Source organism: Lagenorhynchus albirostris, chromosome 9 (genome assembly GCF_949774975.1).
Source record: "Lagenorhynchus albirostris chromosome 9, mLagAlb1.1, whole genome shotgun sequence".
NCBI classification, from domain to species: domain Eukaryota; kingdom Metazoa; phylum Chordata; class Mammalia; order Artiodactyla; family Delphinidae; genus Lagenorhynchus; species Lagenorhynchus albirostris.
The window spans coordinates 1,009,821-1,035,980 of NC_083103.1; the positions used below are offsets into that span (position 1 = coordinate 1,009,821).

General features: G+C 57.5%; 1 protein-coding gene across 5 annotated transcripts in view; it reads right to left on the reverse strand.

Annotated features, from left to right (window-relative positions):
- The window catches only part of MOB2 (MOB kinase activator 2), a 49,816-nt gene that overhangs the window by 2,612 nt on the left and 21,044 nt on the right, over nt 1–26,160 (reverse strand). Inside the window, exons 1-3 of one of the 5 annotated variants that reach the window (XM_060158181.1) lie at nt 14,099–14,332; nt 7,256–7,416; nt 6,429–6,522 (exon numbers count right to left, since the gene is read on the reverse strand). In XM_060158181.1, the coding sequence (XP_060014164.1) occupies nt 6,429–6,522; nt 7,256–7,416; nt 14,099–14,208 (365 nt within the window). In that variant the 5' untranslated portion in view covers nt 14,209–14,332. Of the gene's footprint in view, nt 1–6,428; nt 6,523–7,255; nt 7,417–7,911; nt 8,421–8,936; nt 9,239–14,098; nt 14,333–26,160 lie in introns of those variants that run through there. The other 4 variants (XM_060158184.1, XM_060158186.1, XM_060158182.1 and 1 more) reach the window with 4 other exon arrangements.

Sequence of the window (26,160 nt, forward strand, 5' to 3'; positions counted from 1 at the left end):
TGGGTGGGGGTCAGGCTGCAAGACAGGGAAAACAGCCCACACACAAATGGACAGGCCACCAGGAAAAAGGCCAACCTTCAGTGGACAAGGGGACACAGCCCTGACTGCCACTGGGTATCAGGCCCCGCCCACTGCCACCCCTGCTCCTCCCACCCACTAGCAGGCAGACTACACTTCAGTGCCACCTCAGCAGAGCCCTCCCTGCCACGCCTGCTCCCAGGCTGCCCCTAGGCACTGCTGGCCCCGCAGGGAGACCAGGCTGCCCCACCAGGCCCCCGAGTTGGTCAGACAAAGCCCCAAGAAGCTTGCCAAGCTCCCTGCCGGTCCCCAGCAAGGATCCAGAGCCCTCCCCACCACAGGGTGGCCCTGCTGCCCGTCCTTCCCCGGCCCGGACATCGGCACCATCTGAGGACATGCTCAGTGAAAGGACAAATGAATCGTCCCTCTCCTCACAACAGCCCCTGGGGTCCCCGGACCAGCTCGGGAGGGGCCCCAGCCAGCGGTCAGACACCGGCCCCAGCGATTCCCCACCCTGCTTGGTGCTGGATGCGACTGGCCCCGGGTGCCACACTCAGAAAAAACCACCGGAGCTAGAAAATGGGAAACGTTTTCATGATGTCAGGCCCGGAGAGACCAGCCCCTTCGGGGCACTCTGGTCGCCCCGCCTGCGTGACAGCTGGAACACTCTGCTTTCAACGTTCCTCTTCTTCGTTTTCATTTTATTTTTGAACTGTCACACGGTAAAGCTGACTGGTTTGGGCATGCAGTCTTATGCATTTTAACCCAAATAGAGGACCCACAACGGGGCACAGCTCCCACCCTGGCCCCCGGCCTGCTGGTCAGTCCCCAGCACACTAGTGACGTGTCCTCAGGAACGCCACGCGATGTCCTGGGCCGGGCTCTGCGATCCATGCCACTGAGATGGACACCTTGTGGACGCGCCAGTCTGTCCAGACATTCACCTGCCGAAGGACATGTGTGTGGCCTCCTGTTTGGGGCAATTACGGGTCAGGCTGTTAAAACCCTCCCGGGCAGGTGTTTGTATGAGCACTAGTTCTCGTTTCTCCAGGGTGGACGCCCAGGAGTGGGACAGCTGGGCCCACGGTAGGTGAACGCCTTGTTTCCTGAGAAACCATCAACACGTTCTCCGAGCGGCTATCCTGCCAGGACCCCCTCCATCCTCACCGGCACCCGGCGCGTTTTATCAGGCGCTCCTGCAGCGTGGTCTGAATTCATATTTCTCCACCTGCTCATGAGGCAGAGCCTCGCAGGTGCTCATCTGCCCTGCTTGGGTCCTCTTCCATGATCTGTCCAAGTCCTTTGTCCACTTGTGACCAGATTTTCTTACTGATGGGCTGTGAGGGCTCTTTATCCATTCCGTGCACTAGTCCTTTCTCGGATATGGGATTATTCTGCAGTCTGTCTTCCCTTTCTCCTAACAGTGTCTTTCTCAGAGCAAAAGTTCTAAATTTTGATGAAGCCCAGTTTACGGATTCTTTCTCGCCTATGGACTGCGGCTCGTGTCAACGACCAAGAATGCTTCACCTAACGCTATCACGAAGGTTTCCTCCTGTGTTTTCTTCTAGAAGTTTCATGTTTTATGTCTAGAATTCACTTCAAGTTAATTCTGGCAGAAGAGGACATGCAGCTGACTGGGTTTTCCAACAGCTCTGGTTGAAAAGTCTGTCCTTTGTCCATTGAATTCCTTTTGTATCTGTCAAACATCAAAGGGGCCATGTTTGTGGGGGTCCATTTCTGGACTCTATTCTGTTGCACTGATCTCTGTGTCTCTTCCTTCACCACCACCATGCTGTCCTGATTACCACAGTTTTATAGTAAATCTTCAAAATAGGCTGTGGGACTCTTCCAACTTGACTGTTCTTTTTTCAAAATCACTGTAGCTATTCCAGTGACTTTGCTATTTCATATAAATTTTAGAATCAGCTTGTTTCTATCAATAAAAACTCTGCTAGGATCTTAACTGCGATTGCAATAAATGAATTTACACTTCTGGTGTGTTGAGTCTTCCCATCCATGAACACAGTGTGCCTCTCATTCACGCCAGTCTTTGATTCCACTCATCAGCATTTTGTAGTTTCCAGCATAAAGGTCCTGTGCATGTTTCCTTAAGTCTGTACCTAAGTATTTCATTGTGCTTGGAGCTACTGTAAATGATATAATCTTATCAATTTCGTGTTCCAGTTGTACACTGCCAGTATACAAACTATGATTGATTTTTGTGTGCTGACCTTGCTAATGTATTCATTAGACTTTTTGCTAGAATCCTTGGGGGGTTTTTTTTTCCTACATAGACAATCATGTTGTATGCGAATACAGTTTTATTTTCTTCTTCTCCAATTTGAAAGACTGCTATTTCTTTTCTTGCCTCACTGCATGACCCATCTTGGGTAAATTGCGGTATTTTGTGCTTTCCAAGGAATTGGTCCATTTAGTCTAAACTGTCAAATTTAATGTACGCGGAGATTTTGGTGATGTTTCTCCATTATCTCCTGGGTTTATCATCATGTCCCCTTTCCATTCCTTATACGGATCATCTGAACCTTTTCTCTCTTTACCTTTGTTAGCTTTACTAAAGGTTCTCAACCTCACCAATCCTTTCAGGCGTCAGCTTACGGTCTCATGAACTTTTCCCACTGTTTGCAGAAATCAACGTCAGTGATTTCTGTTCTTATTTTACCATTTCTTTCCTTCTGCTCAATTTAGGGTTTTTTTTTTTTTTTTGCTCTTCTTTTTTCTAGGTTCTTAATATGGAAGCTTAGATTGAATTGAGATCTTGTTCTAAAACAAGGGTTTAATCCTATAAACTTTCCTCTAACCCTTGCTTTAGCTGCGCCCCACAAGTTCAGATATGTTGCATTCTCATTTGCGTTCAGTTTAAAACATTTCCTAATTTCCCTTGAGACTTCCCCTCTGACCCATGGACTATTGAAAAGTATGTTAATTTCTAAACGTTTGGAGATTTGTCCTCTTATTGATTTCTAATGTAATTATGGTCAGAAAACTTGCTCTGTATCACTCCTATCCTTTAAAGTTTGCTAAGGTCTGTTTTGTGAGCCAGGATATGATCTACACTATTTTGATGAATAATCCCAGTGCACTTGAAAGGGATGTGCATTTTACTGCCGAGGGTGGAGTGTTGTGTAAATGTCAATTCAGTCCAGTTGGCTGATGGTGTTATTTAGTTCCAGATTCTTGCTGACTTTCTGCCTACTAGTTCCGTCTACTACCAAGAGAGGAATGTTGAAATCTCCAAGCATAATGTGATTTTGTGTGTTTCTCCCTTTGCTTCTGTCCATCTGCTTTGTGTAGAAGCTCTGTTGTCTGGTACACACACATTCCAGGTCAGTGCTTCTTGATGAATTGACTCTTTTGTAAATAACGCAATCTTCTTCTTTATCCCTAGTTATTTTTTGCTCTGAAGTTTACTTTGGTATTAACATAGCCACTTTAGTTTTCTTCTGATTTGGTATATCTTTGTTGGTATATATTTTCGCATTTTCACTTTTAACCTACCAGTGTAGGTTGGTGAATTTCTTGGGACTTCCCTGGCTGTCCAGTGGTTAAGACTCCACGCTTCCACTGTAGAGGGCGCAGGTTCGAACCCCTGGTCGGGGAACTAAGATCCCACATGCCACGTGGCACGGCAAAAAAAAAAAAAAAGTGCATTTCTTGTGTACACTGAAATCCATTCTGATGATCTGTCCTGTCACTGGCACGTTCACACCACTGACATTCACTGTAATTACTGATCTGTCTGAATTTAAGTTTACCATCATTTACTATTTGTTCCCTTTGTTTTCACTCCTTGTATTTCCTGCTTTCTTTTGCGTTATTTTTAGTATTTCCTTTTAATTTATCTATTATGATTTTGACTATGTCACTTATGTAACTTTTTTAAGAGATTGCTCAAAGGATTATAAAATGCATATGACTTTTCCATGCTGTACCTGGAGCCAAGAATCACCTCCACAAGTGGAATCACAGAGCCGACCAGCACACAGGCTCTCTGCTGCCCCAGGACACTACTACTGTCCCAGTGTTCCGTCCACACATGCTGAAGACCCATCAGACAGGGTGATGGGCTTTGCTCACCCAGCAGACACGCTTTAAAGAACTGACGGAGAGTGGAGCGGCCCATCACATCTCCCGTCTCTTGCTCTCCCCGAAGCCAGCTGTCCCGCCCTCCCTTCTAGCGCCACTTCCTTGCTGTGTGAGGAGCTCCCTGCGCAGCTCCGCTGCCGCGAGTTAACCCTCTTGGCCCCCTCCTCTGAGAAGCGCCTCTGTCTCACCCTCATTCCTGAGGAGCACTGCGTGGACCCCCGGGGGCGGGGCCGCTCTTTCCCTTCCGCACCTGAACGGCGTTCTGGAGCTGCCTCCTGCCCCCAGCGGGGGAAGGAGAGCCGCAGCCGCGGGCACCACATCCGCACAGGGGCGGCGCTGCTGGCTCTGACGCTCTGAAGGTGTAGAACCTCTTCAGCAGTCTGATTATGTGCTTGCGGTGGATGCACTGGGTTTATGCTGCTTGGAGCTCACTAAGCTTCCTTTGTGTCTTGACCCACCTTGGTAAGTTTTCAGCCATATTTCTTCAAATATGTTTTGGGCATGGCCCTCTCTCCTCTTCTTTTGGGGCTCCAACATTAGCCTTTGGTTTCTGTCCTTCAGGCACCAGCAGGGTGGAGAAGGGCCTCTGGCCTGGGCTCAGCCCCACGCCAGGCGCCGGGTGGACCGGATGGTCCCGGGAGAGCAAGTGGCTCTGTGGACCCTGACGGGCCTCCCTTTTCCTATTAAACTAATTCACGTGTTTCCATTCCTTGATCTCAAATGATTCCTAGGAAAGCATTTATATGCATATCAATTCATATAAATCTACAAAAACCCTACAAAGTAGGTTACAGATGAGAAGAATGAACAGTAGAATTCTCCAAACCCCCAGATTTCCAAGTTTTACATGGCAGAGCCAGCATCTAGACACACATCTGCCTGCCACCAAATCCTATGCTCTTTCAAGGAGCCTCTTCTCAAACACATCAATACTGGAAGGGCAGTGGTGCCACGGAGGGGCCCCGGCTTCCCCACTCGCCAGCCCACAGGCCAGCTGTGATGCCGCCTGGTCAGGCACACAGCTGGCAAACGTCCTCCCAGGACGCCACACACATGGCTCTGCAGCGCTGCCCTTGCCCACTGCCAGCTACTGTGGCCATGTCTGCTCTACAGAGGCCACTCTGTCCCATGCTCTTCTCCTGCCCAAGCTCACCTCAAGCCTGCTCCCAGCACTGCCCACCCAACACTGCCCCATCCTCCCTGGGCCATGCCTGGCTGTGGCTATCTGGGGACACACGTGACACCTGAGCATACCATCAATGGGTCTCGCTGGCTGAGTAAGGAGTGAAGAGCAGCTGTCTTCTGCACTTGTGCCCTCTGAAGGGCGGGGGAACTCTACCCTCTGCCTGTGCTGAGGCTTTGGGTGGGCTCTCAGCAAGAGGAGGGCCCACATGTCTGGGCCTGAGCTGGGTCTGCCTGCAGCCTACAGGCAGGGCGAACTCAGGACGGCAGCACTGACGTGTCCACTAGTGGAGGCCCGCTGCTCACATGTGCTCCTATCAGCCCCTGGCCTGCAGAGGAGACGTCAGAAAGGAGCTTCTGTGCCCCCGAGCCACACCCCGCCCGGGATGAGCCCCTGCAGACCTGGCCTCCTGCCTGTGGCCTCTTCTGTGGCTTCTGCTACTTGGGCCGGTGGCAAGCTCAGGGCCATGTGGTGGCTCTCCTATCCATGTGGCCTCCAAGAGCTGCCACAGAGGCAGTGGGGTACCCTGGAGCCCCTCAGGGATGCCTGCTTACTGAGGAAACGAATGGCACGTGCTTCCAGAAGAGAACAGCCTGCACCAGGCCTGCAGGACGTCACCTCACGGGAAGGTGCCAAGGCGTCCCGGCCCCACGGACCAGCTCCACGGACCAGCAGCGGGTGGGGTGTGGTAGGGCCGCCTCCACACAGAGCAGGAGCTCTGGGTTAGAGCCATCAGCCGGTAGGGCCAGGAGCCACAGCAGAGAAGCACGCCCTGCTGTCTCAGGAAGCCCAGCGGGCACGTCCTGGGGAAATGTCCTTGCCCCCAGGAACGCGTCCTGTCAGCCCCTGGCTGGCTCCCAGCACCCGTGCCCCGGAGGGACCCACACCACTGGGGTCCCAACCTCTGCAGGGCTCTGCTTCCCGTCACCCTGCCAGGCCCCGGGCCCGTGAGGACAGGAGGTACAGCCTGGCGAGGACCCTGCTGAGGAAGGCACTGAGCCACTGGGAGACCTCGAGCGGAGGCCGCGAGCGTGGGGTCTGAGAAGACGGAGTGCAGCGGCCGGGGGCACGGCCACAGCCTGCCCGAGCCCCCAGGACAGGGCCGCACCAGGCAGTGACTCACGTGTTGCACACGGCCATCGTCTGGCACGCCTCCCCCGTGCAGAACTCTGAGATGGTGCTGTACTGGAGGTTGACGTGGTGGAAGAACGTCGTGGCTGGAAGGGAAGAGAAAGGCCGGGCGTGAAAACAACACCGGGGCGCCACTCTGCGTCTGCAGCGTCCTGCAGGCCCGGGGGGACCAGAGCCCCTCTCCTCGGGCCCCTGCTGTGGGGGCTGTGCTTATCTCAGACCAGAGACCGAGGCCCCAGCGCAGCATCATCCTCGGGAGCGGGCGGCACGGACCAGACGGTGCTGAGCGGGGCAGGGTGCCCGAGGACTGAGACAGAGTCCCCTCCACGAGGGGTGGGGCAGCAAACCTCCCACCCCAGCCCCTTGACCACACCCTGCTCTATGGTCACCAGCTGATCGGGGACACCGCTAAGGCAGGCGGCAGCACCAGCTCACGGCCACAAAGCCTACCGCTCTCAGGAGGAGAGCTGGCGCCTTGCCCTGCATGGGGCATCCCACGACCCCTGAGCCTGTCCGGCAGGCGGGGGTGAGTCCGCCACCCTTCCCACAGGCCATGGCCTTCCCGCCACCACAGCACTGCCGGCCTTGCAGTCATGCTCCTGTCCCACGGTGCCCCCCTGGCCCTGGTGTCCTGTCCCCCGGTGCGACCAGGACCTGCACTGAGTCCCCGCATCTGAGGGGACCCTGAGTGCCTGGCAGGGCTGGTCACCCCAGGCCTCGGCTTCCAGCTGACGCGAGCGGTGCTGAGCACCAGCTCCGGGGGGTCCTGCGGGAAACGGGGGGCTGCCCTCCTGGCCCTGCCAGCCCGCCCCCACGCACTGTTGCTGGCCAGCCACTCATTGAGGTCGATCTCCCGGGGCAGCACCACCAGCTCCTTGAACCCGAAGTCGGTGATCCTGGACTTGGTGTACTCCGGCTCCAGGTACACCTTCTTCTCCTCGGCGACGGGCTTCTTCCCGTTGGGCTTGGCTTTGGACTTCCTGCAGAGACAAGGGAGCGCGGGGTCACGGCAGATGCAGGCGTGGAGGCTGCGGGCCGGCCCGGGAGACGAGCAATGCCGGGGGACGCCTCGGGTGCTTCTGCTCCTGTGGGCCCAGGCGTGGGAGGAAGCTGCCCTGCGCCCGTGCCCTCCCTTGCCACCGTCAGGGGCCCAGGGCCCAAACCTGGAACCCAGGGCGGGCAGGGAGCTCCGGGACCATCGAAGGGTGTGGGGTGGTGGCCACACCAGCCGGCTCACCTGCCACACGTGACACCGCGGCCCTGCAGCCCCTCTTGGCCCCCACCTGGGCCTGGGGTCCCGCTGCAGGGACACAGGGATGCGCACCACTCGGCCAGGCCGTGAGCCTCTGTGCAGTCCCACCACGCGTCCTGCTGCGCAGATGATCCAGCAGCCCGCCCTTACTGAGCACCCACTGTATGCCGACGCCCCAGGCCACCCCACTGAGGCCTCCTGTCATCACGAGCTCATGGCTCACCCGCCTGACACCTGCCCGCTGGCCTGTGCTCTCTCCCAAGTAGTGCACGGTGCAGGTTCCAGGCAGAGACAGAAGTAGGCCTGAGCAGATGTTACAGAGATTTGATGAAATGGCCACTTTTCACTAAATCTTTCTTGGTCAGGAAAACAGTTCTTTTCCATTAAAAACATGCTGTCATAGAGCACAGGATGGGCCTGTTACGGCTATTTTTACATGCACGAATACGTATTTTTGCAACGTCTTTGTTCTCCTACAGAGAGTGTCAGTACCTAACCCGTGAAGCAAAGCTCTTTGGGGCTGAGGGAGCCTCAGCCCCACCTCGGCGGAGAAGGCGGCGGCCCCAGAACCAGCCTCCCGCCAGCTGCCCCCAAGGCCGGGGCCGGAGCCGGGGCCACGGTGTGTGCGGCCCAGGCAGGCCAAGGAGATGGCGCATCCCCTAAGGAGGAAAACTGCCCAACAGAGTGGCCCAGAGCCTGCGGCCGGGACGCCAGCCCGAGTCACCGTGTCTGCCACAGGCTGGAGCCCGAGCTGGACGAAGTGAGTGGTGTGCCGAGGGGCTGCCTTCCAGGCGCCGCCGCCCCACGTCAGCCAGGGTGGAGCAAGGCTGCTCTCTCCTGCACCTGTAGGCCCACGACGTTTCAAGGTTAAGACTGGGTTCTTGGGCCGGCGTGGGTTGAAAAACTGAAGGAAAAAACCCCTAAGAGCGCGGATTAGTCTCTTGCTTCTTTTACTTGAATGACTGAAATCTTTAGTGGCAGACATCACAATTTCCAGAAAACAAACTGCGAATCAGTCAAACCGTCCTGAGTCTCGCTGACCAGAAGAGGCCACTTCCGGCTGTAGACTCTCAAGGAGGGATCACCTGGGACAGAGGATGATCGAGGGAGACTGAGGGCCGGCACAAAGCCCAGTGCGGCCTCCCACCCCAAGGGGCAGCCACAGGCCGGAGGGACGCTGCCTTGCAGGGGAGGATGGGCGGGCCGAGGACCTGGGCCCGGGGGCTGGGGCTCGCGGCTGAGTCCTACCAGCTCATACCCCCGTGGTCTCCAGTGCCCGCAGAAGGAGAGGCGCTCCCGTCGCTGCCTCCGGCACCTGGGTGAAAACACTGCGGCCCCGCACAGGGCGCCAACTAGACACTGCCGTCCTCTGTCCCAAGGGCTCTGTGTCCCTCCCACCCCCGCCAGCCCCGCTGAGGCCCACATTTGGCGGCACGGGGGGTGTCACACGGGATGAAAGGTCTGCAGCTCCCGACCTTGCCGTTTTTTCCCTTCTGTTTTGAAAAGTTGCTAGTGGTTTATTTAAGAGAAACAGGAAGGAAAAATGCTCCCTGAATGCCAGGGAAATGTTTTCCCTTCAGCTTCTCACAGCAGATCTTTGCCTTAAAAGGCAATGTGTGCCTGGCCTCTGGGTGCAGCGCCGGCAGTGGCCAGTGCTGGGCAGGGGCCACAGTGTCCTGGGGACGGGCCCCGGGGGGCTGGAGCTGGAGCGCGGTATGAACACCGCACAAACACAACCACAAGCAGGGGGCACTCTGGGGGTCCCCACGGCGGGCAGGTGGGGCTGTTCACTGGGGACAAGTGTGAGCACGGGCTGTGGGGGCCCTGCAGCCGCTCCCAGTGTACACAGAGGGGGACAGGGCCCCAGAAGGGCTGAGGGCGCCCTGGGCTCCCCGGAGATGGGTGGGTGGGGTGCTTTCCTGACCCTGGGTCTGTGCTGAGCCACGTGCCACCCGTCAGAAAGCCTGCACTCGCTTGGAAGGCCCCCATGTCCACAGCCCCAAGCACACAGGATGCACCTCCAACCTCAAGCCAACTTCTGCTCTGGTCACCCCTGAGTGTCCATCCGCTGGGCAGATTCCCAGCTATAAGGCCGGCCAGACTTAACCGACCCCCTCGCCTGTGCTCCAAGCGTGTACCTGCCCGTCCCCCGCCACAGTGCACACCTGGCCTGGGCCAGCCACCCACTCGGAGCCTCAGTGTCTGGGTGTAGAGGCTGCCGCCACCACACGTGAGGGTGGGATGAGCGGGGGCCTGGGCTGTGAAGCCACTGCCAGACCCGCCTCCTCGCCCCGCGCTCAGGGAACACACGGCAGCAACAGCGGCCGGGTGGCCTTTACATGAGCGACCACGGGCAGAGCGGCAGCAGGAAGCGGCCGTCACAGACGGGCGTCACGGGGCCTCGGGCACAGGCCTGCTCCAGGGTGCCATTGTGCTGAGGGTGTGGTGTCCTCGTGCCCACACGTCCCTTCCAGGGAGACCGAGAGCCCCTCCGGCTGAGGGCACCCTCCATGTTTGGTTCTCAGAGGGGCGGCGGGGGGCAGCCCCAGGAGGACCTGGGTTTCTGCTCCGTGCGACAGGCGTAGGGGGCTCTGGGCCATGATCTGTGTGGTCAGAGGCCTCCACCTCCTCGCCCCGCCTCACTCCTCCGTCCACACCTGCCCTCCTACAACCAACAGGCAGGAGCGCCCTGGGGTCCCCAGGCCCCGCCTCATCACCCAGCACTGGCCTGGGGCCCCCAGACCCAGCACGGCTGGGAACGGCTCTCCTGCCAGGTCGGCCAGCCCGGACCTCTCTGCCCTGTCCTCGAGTCTTCCTTCACACCCTCCCCCAGGAGACGACGGCCATTGACCAGGTGGTGGCAGGACTGAGTGACAAGCCGGCCTGGGGCGAGTCTGGGGACGTGGAAGGGCCTGCCACACCTGAGTGCCGCCACCCCAAGTTCTGTCCTTTCTAGAGAGGTGAAGGCTCCTGGCCAAGAAGCTTGGCCCCTTAGAGCACAGAGTTTCAGACGACACATGGTGACCTTGGAAGTGGGACAGGCTGCTGTGTGACATAGCGGCGGCACCCGTCCTCGGTCCCTGAGGCCGTGTCAGCAGAGAGGACGGGACTCTCCGCCCAGAGGCACCAGGCTCCTAAACGGGCCCTGTCCAGCCTAGGGCCAGGCACCCTCTTACCAGCTGGGGCTCCCACAAATCCGCAAAAGGGAAGGCTGGGCATGGCCCCGGTGTGGAGGGACAACTGTGGAACCCCTGGGCCGCGGGCAGGAGGGTGGATGCCAGGCCTCAGCCCACCCAGGGTCCACCGCACCCTCCTGGGAGAAAGAATACGGCTGTGGGCACACGCGGAGAACCCCCCACCCCCGTCTTACTGTGGGCTCCGAGGCCGAGTCCCACCCGGCCGACACCAAACACCTGGGAGGGGGCGCGGCTCCGCAGGAAACACCTTCTGACGGTCTCCCCAGTGGACGCCCACACAGCCTCACCCCTCAGCCTCCCCTGCTCCTGAGGCCTTTACTGCGGCGGGGGGGCAGGGTCCCCACACCCGAGGCGTGGACCCAGCTGGGTCCCTCCGCCAGTGTGCCCGGCCTGGCACATTCCTGTCTACACGACCCCGCCCAAGGTCACTCCGCCCAGTCCCCTGGGATGGCCCCTCGGCTCAGTGTGGCTTGGGCCAGACACAGACGGCCATGCAGCCCAGCCCACCGGGTGAGATGGCTGGAGCGTGTGGGAGGGGTCCAGCCCAAGGAACGTGGATGCACCGCGGGCCCCGCCTGCACACAGCCCCGAGTGCTGGGGTGGGCGGCGGCCGAGGGAACCCACCGAACGCCGAAGGCCCACGCCTCGAGCTCAGTTCACTGTCTCCATCCAAAGGCAACTCGGCTGGCCCAGACTCCAGACCCCAGGCACGGCCACCCCTGGGGGCCACCACAAGGACGCCTTGGTCGGCACGGTCCTGCCCTCCAGGGGGTAGCAAGCAGCTTCCGGGTTTTACAAACAAATGAATCCTCCAGGCATCGCTAGTGCTGGGCAAGGGGCCGGTGGTCTCCAGGCAGAGCCGGCTTGGCTGCAGCCAGTGAGGTGGTGCTGGATCAGGGGACGAGACGGGCAGGTGGGGAGGCTCCCCTCTCTCCTCCGGGCCCCGCCCACACTGCTGTCCTCCCCCCAGCCCCCCCAGCCAGTGCCTGGCTCGCAGTGCTCCCCAGATGCTGGTACAGATGCCGGAGCGGCCAAGGTTCTCACCAGGAGGGGGTGCAGGGCAGATTCAGCAGGGGGCACCTGCAGGAAGTCAAGGGAGCCTGGAGGCCTGAAGGAGGGTGGGCAAGTCTGGAGGTGGGGCGGCCTGGAGTCAGCCTTGTGGGACAGAGGGGGTCGAAGGTCTGGGGTGGGGAGTGGGGTTATGAGGCTCCTGCAGATGTGTGAATGTGGACTCAGAGTAAAACACAGATGCCGGGAAGGTCCCACAGGAAGGCCCCATGGAACACTGGGCGGTGCCACAGGTGGTCTTAGAAAGGAGGAGCCCACAAACAGGGATGCCCACCCTCCCAAGCCCCCAAGTTCTATGCAGTGGGACTGGGAAAACCGCACTCTGACACTTAGAGACACCCCCCCACCCCACCCCGCCGCCTGGACCATGTTCTCACCGGTCCTAACTGGCCCTGGTGACCAGCCCCTTCCCAGAGCAGAAACTCAGAGGCTGAGGGCTGGGAAGACCCCCACAGAACCCCTGTCAAATCCCCACGGGCTGCACGAGGCAGACGCTGTGGAGAGAGACACGCAGGTCACCTCTCGTTTAACAGCCTGGCAGTCAGCACCCAAACAAAGCGCACTTTCACAGTCGCACGTCCCCTACAAAATAAGAGGCCAGTTGAGAGGGAAGCCACGTCCCCTACAAAATAAGAGGCCCGTTGAGAGGGAAGCCACCGGGGCAGATGAGCGGGGGCTGCAGACACCCGAGACCCACCGTGCATGCACACCAGGTGCTCGGGGCACTGCTCCGTCCAGAACCGCAGCCACGAGGCGGCCACGCTGCTCAGAGCCCGCATCCTCCCCTACCCATGAGCTAATAAGCTGCTCTTCTTCTAACACCTGACTGGACCGCCACCTTCACTGGGAAGTCTTCTCGGATCCCCCAGGGGGACGGTCTTGGCCTCCTTCTCGCAGACAGCTCAGAGGGCTGGCCCTGCCTTCCTGTCCTCTGTGGAGCCTTTTTCGGCATCCGGGCCCCTCCCACCATGCCATGTGCACACAGGCACGCACCGGCCCCCACTCGCTGTGGGGACGTCACCGTTCCTGATCTGAACCAACGACCTGGAGGGGGCACTGCCAGCTTGCCCCACACCTTTACATCGCAGGGCAGACTCCCCGTGAGTCCTCCCTGGGTGGCAGAGGGCGGCCCCTGTGGGAGAGGAGGGTGCAAACCGTAGGAAGCCGGAGACACAGGTCAGAGAGCTCCCTGCTGGTCCCACCACCAGCCACACTTGGCCCTCACCCCAGACCCTGACCACGAGGCCTGCTTAGCTTGGTTGCAATTAAAGACAGGATTAGAAAAGCAAAAGATACTTTCACTTAAAAGTTAGGACCCACCCAAATTACAGGCAAATACAAGATTATTACATTGAAGGAAACCTGATTTCAGTCTAAACTGTGACACATCCTGGGTGAGGAGGGACAGCGCTCCTGACCCCGCCAGGAGCCTACCCTGGGCCCCCTCCCCTCCCAGCTGGGCTGAGCAGGGCCCCCCAGTGCTCTCCCGAATGCCTGAAACAGACGCTTCCACCCTGAGACAGAAGAGGCGCTGGAGTTTCTCCAAACCCCTCGTGTGGGACACCGGAGGCTCTGCTGCAGCAGGTCAGAAAAAGAGGTGAGAAAAGAGGTCAGAACCTGCTTTTCTGGTAACGCCCCTACAGCAGACAAGGCCCAGGGCAGTTCTCTAGATAAGGCCGCTGGTGGACAGACTGGTCATCCTGCCCGGGGACCAGAGGCCAGACGCCGGGGGCAGCGAAGGCTCTGTCCAGCAGGCTCGGGAGGGCACGAGGCAGGTCTGCTGCGGTCTGAGACGTGGTTCATCAGAAAGACGGACACCGGTCATGGGCGCCCCCTGTTCTTACCCAGACCCTCTGGGCCAAACACTTCCCTTTCAGGCCCCCCCCCCACCAAACAGCAGGAAGCACAGGACTCTAGGGAGAACCTCACTCCAAACACAGTTCTGACCGTGTCCAGCTGGTTCCCAGGCATCCACAGGTGGGGCCGTGCCTGCCCGGGGCCCATCAGCCCCCCAGTCCCACCGGAGGGGTCTGCACACCACCGCAACTTGACCCAGAGGACAACTATGGCCACTCCTCCCGAGACTGAACCCTGGGGCAGGGACTAGGGACAGTCACACAGCCCTGCCGTCCCTGCCATGTTCACCTGAGCACTTTGCCGACTGCTTGAAGCACCATCTTGCAGCTGAGCCCGGTCTTCGGGGGCTGGCTGAGCAGAGCCCGGTCTGTGGGGACACTGCTGTGGTCTCCCAGCATGATGGGCAGCGCGGAAGCAGGCTGGGAAAGTGGGAGCCCCGGCACCGGCGCTGCTCCCCGCCGCCCTGCCCTCCCAGCAGCCCTGACTCGCCCTGACTCGGAGCCAGCCACGCCAGCCAATGAGGACAGCGGGGGAGGAAGACGGGCTCTGGCCGGGCAGGGACAAACAGCTGCTCCTTTTACAGGCGGAGGCCGGCCAAGTCTGGTTACACGAGGGAGTGTCTCAATCGCCTTTTCAAAGTGGCGCCGTGCGGGCGCAGCGTGGGGCGAGGCCCTGCCGAGGGGACAGGCATAGCCCAGAGAGGACCCGTCAGTGAGGCCCCGCCGTGGCACGAGGGCCCTTCCGATGTGGCCGGGAAAGCTCTCTGAGCAGGCGGGGCTGGGCGGGCGCCCCAGCTGGGCTGCAGGGAACGGCTGACCATGCACCTGCAGAGTGCAGACGCGGGCGTGTGGTGTCTGCATCCACAGCCTTGGGAAGACAAGGCCGGGGCGCCCCAAGCAGGAGCCGAGCTGCCGTAGGCAGTGGGCGGTGGAGATCCCAACGGACACGGCCAGAGGCCTCCCGAGGGGGCACAAGAAGCTGTGTGGCCGAGGCCTCCTTTACAGCTGGGCCACACACAGGAGACCACCAGGGACTGCAGAAGCAAACGTGTGAAAGAGGACGACGCTCTCCGCAGCCCTCATCTCTGGCTGACCATGGGGACAGCTGCCAATGGGGGCAGCACGGCCACGCTTGTCCAGAAGCCCCATCCAGCGGCAGCACAGCACCCCGGCCTCAGCCCAGGCTTCTGTCCCCGACGCTGTGTCCCACAGAGGGCCCGGCCAACCATCCGTCCAGGCTCAGGCCAGCTCTGTGCGGCGGCAACTCCAAAGCCACCGAGAGGACTACCTGACGTGTAGTGGGGCAGGCTGACTGCCCGGGCAAAGCTGGGGACGCCGACAGAGTCCCGGCTGCACGTGAGGACCAGGGCAGGAACCCAGGCACCGCGCTCACCCAGTGAGCGAGTGAGACTTGGAGGCCCTGGGTTGGGAGGACACAGCCTCCGGGCAGTTGGAATAACTGAGCAGAAGGTGCCTCTAGGCTCATCTTGTTATATTCCCTGCCCTGGTCCCACAACCAGCCACTTCTTCAAGAAGCCCTGGGTCCCTCTATTGGAGAAAATTAAAGACCGAGACCTGGGACTTCCCTGGTGGTGCAGTGGTTAAGAGTCCACCTGCCAATGCAGGGGACCACGGGTTCGAGCCCTGGTCTGGGAAGATTCCACATGCCGCGGAGCAACTAAGCCCGTGCGCCACAACTACTGACCCTGCGCTCTAGAGCCCGCAAGCCACAACTACTGAGCCCATGTGCCACAACTATGGAAGCCCGCGTACCTAGAGCCCGTGCTCTGCAACAAAGAGAAGCCACTGCAACGAGAAGCCGGTACACCGCAACAAGGAGTAGCCCCCACTCAGCCCAACTACAGAAAGCCCATGCACAGCAATGAAGACCCAACACAGCCAAAAATAAATAAATTTTAAAAAATGAATAGATAAAAATAAAGACCGAGAACTGACCTGGTCATCCCACTGCTGCTGGGATGTTGTTTTCCTAGACCCTCTCAGCTGACAGAGCAAGGAGACGGGTGTGCATGCCAATCTATATGTTTACATCCCCACTCACGTGTACACTGCAACCACATTAGGCTAGACGTGAGTTCATCCTGACGCCTCCATCTCTGATCCAACCCCCGGGGATCATTCCGACCTCCCCCACTGATGGTGATAAACCTGGAGGTTCTGAGTGGCTTTGTGAAACCACAGAAGAAGAGGCTCCCGTGCTGTGAAGGCAGCAAAGCCATCGGGCCCAGAACCCTAGTTGAAGGTGCAGGAAAATGTGGTGCCCTTAAGAGCAAGTGGGAAAAGCTACAAGGTTGAGTCCAATGAAAATAGAAAAGAATAAGGAAGAGTAATAACTAAAACACTCCAAAAAGACACACACAAAACAGATGAAAGCTGTACCTCGATAAACTGGAATTTGAAAACCTCAGAAATAAAGTGATTTAAAGAAAGATTTGAGGGCTTCCCTGGTGGCACAGTGGTTGAGAGTCCGCCTGCCGATGCAGGGGACACGGGTTCGTGCCCCGGTCCGGGAAGATCCCACATGCAGCAGAGCAGCTAGGCCCGTGAGCCATGGCCGCTGAGCCTGCGTGTCCGGAGCCTGTGCTCCGCAACGGGAGAGGCCGCAACGGTGAGAGGCCTGCGTACTGCAAAAAAAAAAGAAGAAAGATTTGAAAAGAGAGACAAAAGAACTCAAAGTAAGAACCACAAATGAAAGTTCCTGAAATGAAGTCTAGACTAGAAGAAACAGCAAGGCAGTGCCACGGGAAACAGAAGATGGAAGGGGATTTGGCCAACCACTGAGCTGAGGGCCACAGGATGGAGAAGAGCAGCTACAGGAACTGTGAGCCCAAACAGCTTGTATCCCGTATCCTGAGATGTTGCTAAATTCACCTTTTTTCTTTAGCTCTAGCAGACTTTTTGCAGTTTCCTATAATTTTATAAGTATATATGACCCTGTTATTTCCCAAACAAACTACCTCTTCCTTTCCAATACTTATACCTTTTATTTCTTTTTCTTCTTCTCTCTCTCTCTCTCTCTCTCTCTCTCTTTTTTGCCTCTTGGCACAGCTAAGACCATCAGCACAGTGCTGAACAGAAGTCGTGAGAGACAGCATCCTTGCCTGGTTCCTGATCGCAGGGCAAGATGTTCAGTCTAGTCTTTCAATTGAACATTTGATATGAGCTCTAGATTTTTTCCGGGTGCCCTTTACCACTTGAGAACATTCCCTTCTATTCCTGGTTTGCTGATTGCTTACGTGAATATTTTGTCATGCACTGTTTCTACATCTAATTGAGATTTTTTTCTCCTTTATTCTGTTAATGTGGTGAATTATACTGACTGATTTTCAAAGGTCAGCTAAGCTTAGACTTCTGGGAAAACACCCTCTCTGGGTTATGACCTGTTATTCTTTTTATGTATTTTTGCCGGATTCGCTTTGCTAATGCTTTCTTAGGGAGTTTTACACCTGTGTTCACGGAGGACAGTGCTCTGCAATTGTCCTTTTCTTGTTAGGTTCTTGTCTTATTTTAGCCTCACTGAATTAGTTAGGTAGTATTTCCTCCTCTATGTTCTGAAAAAGCATGTGTAAGAATGTCTGCAGTTTCCCAGTGAGGGGTGCTCTTGGTGTCTTGTGGGTGGAGGCCCCACACAAAGACCCGTCCTGCCCCAGCATCGACAGTGCTGTGCAGGCGGCAGACACTCCGCGAGGGGCGTGCAGCTCATGTGCTCCCGCGCCCACGAGGCCTCCACACAGTTACACGGCTGCTTCTCCACCTGCTCCTGGGCCAGCATCACCAGCATCACCTGGGAGCCTGTCGGAAATGCCAGTTCTCAGGCTCACCAGCCCGGTTGACCGGAAACTCTGCAGAAAAGCCGGGATGTGGGTGAAGAAGCTCTCCAGGCGAACCTGACACGCGCGACGCTCTAAGGACACCTGCTGAGGGCGGTGTGAGCACCAAGCACATCCCACCTGGAGAGCCAACCCTGCATGACAGGAGCACCAGACACGACGTAACTCAGAAGATGCAAGAGGAAGGGGAGCGGCAGGGGTTTCCAGCTAATTTCCACACTGCTCCTGTGAGGGAACCAAGAGACAACAGCCAAAAGACGGCGGGACTGAGGGCTTCACAAAGGCAGCTGCTTGAAAAAACGAACATTTCTAAATACTCTTTTTATTGTAGCAAAATACACGACATAAAATTTACTATTGCAACCATTTTTAGGTGCACGGCTCAGGGGCATAAAGTATATTATTCACTGCTGTGCAACCATCACCCCCATCCGCCTCCAGAACTTCTCCATCCTCCCAAATGGACACTCTGTCCCCATTAAATACTCACTCCCCTCCCCTCCCCCAACCCTGGGCACCCACCGTCTACTTCCTGTCTCTATGGATGTGACTCCTCTAGGGACCTCACGTGAGTGGAATCAGACAGGATTTGTCCTTCTGTTTCTGGCTTATTTCACTGAGCATAATGTCCCCAAGGCTCATCCATGTTGTAGCCTGTGCACCTTTTAAACCAGAAAGCCCTAAAACTGCCAGTTGGGACGTCTACTCCCAGTAGAGAGGGAGTAATGAGGACTGGTTTTTACCTCCTGCTTCAAACAACAGGACACTGGACAAATGTATGACAGTTTTCAAGACACTGGACGTCAGGCAACAGAGCGCGGTGATCCCTGCAAGACGGGAACCGGCGAGGGGACGCTGCAGTGGCCTGCTCCCACCTGGATGGATCGGCATGGTAGGAAGGGGACCCAGGAGGGCCCCGAGGGATCCCAGCTGAGGCGTCTCAGCGGGGAGTCTGAGAGGCCAAACAGCCAGAGGTCAGGGGGCAGCGCCCCAGGGGGACAGGACACTGAGCGGAAAGCGCTGCAGGGAGAACTCGGCAGACGTGCTGAGGGGCCCCGTGGGGTCCCTGGCTGAGCTCGGGACAGGGCACATGTACAAGGAACTGCTGCGGGAGGGACAAGCCACCCAGAAGGATCTGCAGGACCCTCCTCAAGGTTCGCATGGGCCCAAAAAGAGCTCCTTCCCCACCAGCCAGAGTGGCACCAGGTGGAGACCTCCAGAGGTCCTGTGTCAGTGGTGAGAAAAACCAGCCTGAAATGAAACATCACCATAATCCCACCAACACAGAACAAACACAAGAACTGAAAAGACTCAATCGTTTCCAACTGAGTCCAAGGAACACAGACACACAAAAACAACCAGCACCGAACAAGGCAAAGACCCCAAGGCCTTGCATCCAACCTCAGAAAAGGAGAACAATCCATTACTAGGAATCAAAGCAGTCGATCAAAAAGGACCCCAAAATGGCTCAATGACACAGTCAGAAGACAGTGGTGTTAAAACGTCACCATGACTGTATCCCATCTGTTCCAGAGACAAGAGAAACACTGGACACGTGATAAGGAGATTTAAAAAAAAAATGTGGTTTTTTTTTTTGAAGATCTAAATTGAACTTGTAGATATGGAAACTAAAATATCTGAGACAAAAGGTACCCTGGGGACGTCCCTGGGGGCGCAGTGGTTAAGAATCTGCCTGCCAACGCAGGGGACACGGGTTCGAGCTCTGGTCCAGGAAATCCCACATGCCGTGGAGCAGCTAAGCCTGTGTGCCACAACTGCTGAAGCCTACGCACCTAGAGCCCGTGCTCCGCAACGAGAAGCCACCGCAATGAGAAGCCCGTGCACCGCAACCAAGAGTAGCCTATGCTCGCCGCAACTAGAGGAAGCCCGCGCACAGCAACGAAGACCCAACTCAGCCAAAAATAGAATAAATAAATAAATTTATTAAAAAAAAACTGGGGGAAAAACTAGCGTTTTTAAAAACAAAATAAAGTGGTGTGTGTGTGTATCTGTATGTGTGTGAGTCATGTATACATGCGTGTACATGCGAATGGGTATGAATGCGTGAGTTGTGTGTGTGTCTATGCGAGCGTGTGTTGTGTGTGCTGTGAGTGGATGTGTGTACTTACAAGCATGTGTGTGAGGCATGTGCATCTATGTGGGTAAGTCTGTGTTGTGAGTGTATGTGCGTGTTTATGAGCACACGTGTGAGTTGCGAGTACAGCTGCCGGGCAATGGTGCCCTTTCTTCCCACCCTTCCTCCCCTGGCCACCCCCAGTGCCCCTGCCCCCCACCCCAGGCTTGCCCCGCCGGCCCCTGACGGTACCGTGAACAAGCTCATGCAGCCGGGGGCCACGGCCCTCCCACTCCTTCACAGGTACGTGGCTGGTGTCAGAATGCGTCTCTCCTCGCCCTCCCAGTTGCACCTCTTTTACACGCGTGAGCTCCAGTAAAGGAGGCAGACACAGACTCAGGTGCTCACGTCCACCCAGGCACCCTGCCTGCCTGCCCCTGACCCCTCCAGGAGGCCAGCCCCAGACACGCAGAAAGGGCCATGTGCCAAACTGGGAATTCTGTTCGGAAGCAGCGGGAACGAACGCTCAGTCCTTGCACGTAACAGAGCAAGTCGCCAAGGGCACAGTCCACGGAAGGTGACGGGGAGCTGGACAGCATCAACAGTAACAATGTTTGTACCCCAAGAGACACTAGTAAGAAAATGGAAAGACAAGCCACAGCCTGGGAGAGGAGGTCTGCAAATCACACACTGATACAGGACTTCTGTCCCCAACAGACAAAGCGCTCTCAAAATGCAACAACTGAAAAATGGACAAGAGACTGTAATAGACATTTCCCCAGAGAAGCTACACCCCACACCCACCAGGATGGCCGAAGTCTGACCACGGAGGCTAACAAGGGCTGAGCGGGACGTGCAGAAACCAGAGCCGCTGGAGGGGGTGGAGAGGACAGGGTGAAAGTCTTCCAGAGCCACACACGCCCTTCCCCAGCCACCCAGCAACTCTTCTCCTTTCTGCAGCAAGGACGAAGGCGTCGGGCACACGAAGACACCGTCAGTGCCCACAGCAGCGCGATTCATGATCTGCGAACACGTGGGGAACAGCGGAAATGGCCTCCGGCTGAGCCAACTGTCTTATTTGTGAAAGAGCCCACTTCTCAGCCACAAAAGGAAGAAAGTGCAGCTACGCACAGCACCTGGGTGAGCCTCAAAGCAGCAGGCTCAGAAGGGGCAGACCCCACACGCCAGACGCTCGGGGAGCCCTCTAGACGGATTTTAGCCAGCACAGAAGGCAGGAGGCAGGTCAGTGGTTGCCAAGGCCCAAGGGGGTGTTGAGGGGACATCCAGTGTTCTATACTGTCCCTGTGGGTGGTCAGAGGCTACGCACCTCTGTTGAAATTCAACAAAGCTTACATTTTAGATTCAGTGGAATGTAAATTACACCTCGTAAAAGCTGACCAGAGGCAAACACACCAACAAGAGAGCAGGACTCCTGCTGGCGCACCAGCAGCAAGTCCCGCAGGCCTGCCGAGAGCGGAAGAGGCCACCGCCCCGGGGCCACTGGCAGGGGATTCCATTCACAGAACACCCAAGGGCAACCAGGTGCCAGATGTCAGGCGAGGACAGGAGGGTCGCAGGGCCTCTGCGTGCTGCCTCCTTGCCGGTTCTGTGACATGGGCAGGGCGTGGTGCGCTAACCTGAAACCCGCGCACACACGTGCACTCGGAGTTGTGCTTTCTCTGCATGTGTTATGTTGCAATGAATGATTCACTTTAGAAACACAGGAAAGAAAAAGAAGACAACCGTGTTGGGATGTCTTATTTCTACACTGGACGGCACTTACCGGGCTGACTACCACTTTCTCAACTCCTTTTTGTAGGACTGATCCATTTCATGGTAACAAATAGCTTCGTCTACGTTTTCAAAAATGAAAAAGTAGGCAAAGGTGTTAGGGGACTGGAACGGCCACACAGAGGCTATCTTCTCACGGGCCTGCCCTGTCTCTCTCCTCAGCACCTGGAGCGCACCGGCCTGCAGACAGTGTCCGCCCCTCCCCCCGCAGGCTCCTGCAGGAGCCCATCCCCCACTGCCACCCACCCACGCTGAGGCCACATCCAGATGCCCCAAAGAGCCTAGCCAGCTCGTGCCCTGGAGTATGGGAAAACTGCTGGGGTAAAGTCACTGTTCTCATGAGTGGAAAGGTCCCGGGGAGTGACTGAAAAAGGTGCTTCTGTGACTTCAGTCAGAAGTGCTGGGACGTCTTGCCAATGTCGCAGCCAATGCTACCCCATGGCGTCGCCACTCCGCGGGGTCACCACTCCATGGGGTAACCACGCTGGATCTCAGAGGGGAAAACTAGAGTTCCACTCCAAGAAACCAGCTTGGGACCAACGGAAGAGCACTCAGGACACACGCGGCAGTGGTGGGAGAGGCAGGAGTGGAAGGGTTTCTGCAGCGACACCCTCTGGTGCAGGGACAGAGGTCTTCATCCCACACCACCCAGGGGACAGAGGAGGAAGGAGAAGCCCCTCCCACAGCGGGCTGAGGCCATCTCCTCACCTCCCCCTGCTTGCGAGTGGACCTGCTACATCCCGAGGCGGGTGGCAAGAGCCTCGCTCTGCTTCCCGAGACCGCGCTGGCCCGGGAGCCCCGTGCACGTGCACCAGCAACGACAGACAGGAAATGACCTCCCGGAATCCCAACTCCTGGGCCTCGGTGCCCCAACTCCATTCCTGTGGCCTCCCCGAGGGCTCCGATGACTTCCCAGTGTTCACTCACTTGAACCCTGACGTCCCCATCCTGCAGTGGAGGAAACGGAGGCACAGCCGAGGCAAAGTCCAGATCTGACGCAGGCCACCTGCTCCAGACCCTCTGCTCTTAACACCAACCCCCTACCCCGAGGGGACAGGCACCTCTGGAAGGGAAGGAAGCTTATTTCTATGCCTGGCTAAAGCTCAGCTGCCCCGGCAGAGCGCAGGGCCCTCAGCGGCTCGTCACAAACAGCCCAGGCAGCTGCTCAGGAGGCAGGTGGGTGAGTCCGACTTGCAAGGGCCGGATCTGCGCCTCCCTCTCAGCCCTGCTCGGCAGAGGAAGCGGCTGCAGTTAGAAGCCCCGAAACCACCACCGCTCCCAGGAAACTGCCACCACGCCTCATACCAGAGAGGAGAAAGGGCTGCTGTACCTTCTCCCCTCCGGTGTGAGAAAGCCCCTGCTGGGCTCGCCCCTTCCCAGCCTGAGTGCGGCTAGGTCTGCTGGCGCTGGGGGAGAACGGGGCCGGGCTCCGGCCCATCGCCCTCCAGGGCTAACCCTACATCCCTCACACACCTGTCCAACACCCCTGCACAGCACCCTGTGGGGTCAGGGTGGAGGTCAAGCGCCGGCCTGGAGCCCGGCTGCCAGGGTGAGCGTGGAAACGCCCAGATGCTGGAGCAGGGCGGAGGCCAGGCAGGAAGAGCGCCTGGAAAGGGAAGGGGGGAGGCGGGCTGCACCCCTGCAGGGCTCAGGGCCAGGAGAGCAGCACAAAGTTACAAGGCAGAGAAATGCCCCACACGTCATGGTGGCATTTCAGGTTCAAGTCCAGCCAAATGCCACCCAGTGGGAGTGGCTGGTGGAGCCTAGTCGGTCTGCTGGGCCCCTGGCCACCACCGACCACAGGGGCGCCCAGACTGCACAGTAGCCACGTCTGACCCCTGCAGCGCTGGCTGCCAGACGAGCAGACGCAGAGCCAGGTGGTGACCAGCGAGGGCCTGGGGGCACCAGGAGCAACGCTCCCCAGTGCGCTCCACGCCCACGGAGAGGCCAGCTCATGGCCAGGGGCTGGGACACTGTTGCCCCCCCCCCCCCCGCCTTCACAAGCCAAGCTGGCACGGAGCCCAGGCCGCCTAAGCAAAGGGTGATAAAGGGTGATGTGGGTCCTGCCAAGTCGCCCCGCCCTCCCCGCTGGTATAAAAGGCTCGGAGGCAAGATTTAGCCAGGCTCAGTCCACGGGAAGGAGGCTCAGAGTGCACGCAGAAGGGAGACGCCTGCGCCTGTCCCCGCACAGGCCTGTCCCCGCAGGGACTCCGGCACCAACACTGGGAATCTCCCCCACCCAAAACACGAAAATCCAATCAAGAAACAGTCTTTCCTGAGAAAAACGTCAGAGAGATGGAAGAGGTCCACTGCACATGGAAGGGCTGTAGGAAGTTTCCAGAGAGGGAAGGACCCCAAGAGAGGTCAGGCTAGGAGCCCAGTGGAGGCGGAGAATGAGTTCCTGCCCACAGCCCCCCACCCGCGGGCCCCAGGCTGTCCCCTCACCACCGCCAGGAACGCCACCCGTCAGGGGTCCGGGGAGAACTCGCGGCGACTGTCAGAGCTGCAGACCTGAAGACGTCCACACGCCCCACATGAGCATAAGATGCGCTGAGCCAGCTGAGCAGCTTCACGGCACGCTTACAAACCTGGCCGTGCCTGGGTCACGGCACTCAGAAGGCCGTGAGGGTCAACGATCATCAAAGAGCTCCAGCCACCCTGCCGGGCTGGTGTCCTGCGTTGTCCACTTCCCACTGCGGCCATCAGGCCTGGTGAGGGCCTGGACCTGGGGGTTTTATATGGGAGAAACAAGGGGACGCAGTCGGTCACGCAGGAGAAGGAGGAGACTCTTCCTCTGGATACCCGGCTCACCAAGGTCAAAGGGCGGCCGGCAGTCAAGCAGTCCCCATGGCATATTCGCCTCCGACTGGAGATCTGTTTTCTTCTCTAAATTAGAGGGAAGGCATCCGACGTGGGAGTGTCAGAAAGTCAGAGGAAAGCCAGAGCGAGATATGCTGCAGCCCAGACCTCAGATTCCTCCAGGGGAGGCCCGGCTGGCAGGAGGGCAGCGCTCAGGCCAGAGGAGCCGCAGGGAAGAGGCGCTCGCGGGACAGGGGTGCAGACGGCAGCGCCCACCACTGCAAGTTGGCGCCGCCACACAACAGAGTCTGCCCTGCAATCGAGAGAAGGAGCTGCCGCATGGCTGCCGGTGACCACAGAGCAGAGGCAGAACCGGTCCAGAAAGCAGAGGAGCGGCAGGAGGGCACGGGGAGGCAGTGCCTCGAAGGGAACGCCATTGCCCACGAGAATCCATCCTCATCGAGGGGCGCACTTCAACTCGGAGGACGCCGTGGAACGTAAATTACACCTCAACACCACTCATATTACTCACACACGCACGCGCGTGCACGCACACACGCGCGCACACACACACGCTTTTCCAATGCAATCCCGTAACTTCGGAGACAAGAGCGGGGCTGATCGCTACCAAGACAGGCCTAGAGGATGTCCAGCCTGTGACCTGCGCCTGCCAGGTGAACACAAAGGTGTTCACAAAGGTGGTTGCCTGCGCCCAGGGTCCAGGTGACCGACGTCATCAGAACTCACTTCATGATGAAATACAGGATTATGGGTGAGCTTCCCTCCACTGGTCATGCCTTTTCCCAAAAAATGTCTTTAAAAAGTAAGCACTGCACGTAGGATGAGGAAGGACGGAAAGATGCTGGGGGAGCAACGTGGACACGCGTGTCTGCGAGCTGACAGCCACCCCAGGCACGGCACGCCGACCACACGGAGTTAGGTTTAATGTGGCGTGTCTAAAAACTGAAGCCAGGGATTATTAATTGGGAAAATTAAGAATACAGACATCCCTGACTTATGGTTCGAGTTGTGATTTTTTTGACTTGATGACAGTGCAAAGGGAAATCACGTTCAGTAGAAACTGTACTTGGAATTTGGCATTTTGACCTTTTCCCAGCAGTGAGACCGGGCAGCAGTGCAGCCCCCAGTCAGCCCGCAATCACAAGGGTGAACCTGACCCACAACCATTCTGGACCTACACAACCATCTGTTTTTCACTTTCAGTACAATATTCAATCAATTACACGAGACATTCAACACTTTATTATACGACAGGCTTTGTGTGAGATGATCTGGCCCAACTGTAAGCTAATTTGTGTGTTCTGAGCACATTTAAGGTAGGCGAGGAGGTCAGGTGTATTGAATGCATTTTCAACTTTCAATATTTTCAACTTAGGATGGGTTTGTCAGGATGTAGTTCCCATGGTAAGTTGAGGGAGATCTGTATAAGGACAGGCCCCAAACAAGACATAGGATTGGATCCAACGCCTCGGAAGTAACCTGAACCACCCTCAGTATTTTCTGAGTGGGTTCCTGACAGGGAGCCCGGAATGAAAGTCTCAGCCGGGGCTCTTCAGCTGCAGCCCCTCCCTGCACCCCCGGAGGTGACCAGCTCTGACCAGGTAGCTCCCCAGCCCTCTGCAGGGCTGCTGTCCCTCCCAAGGCCGAAGACCCCCTTCCTCTCCCTTCGGCACTGGGTCTCCTCAGAAGTTTCCTGAAAGGGGGCTGATGAGATGCACTACTTTTTTCAGAATTTACATGCAAGTTTTATTCTATCCTCACGCAGGATTAACCGTTTGGCTGATGTGAAATTAAGTCCATGTTGCAAGTCCTTTT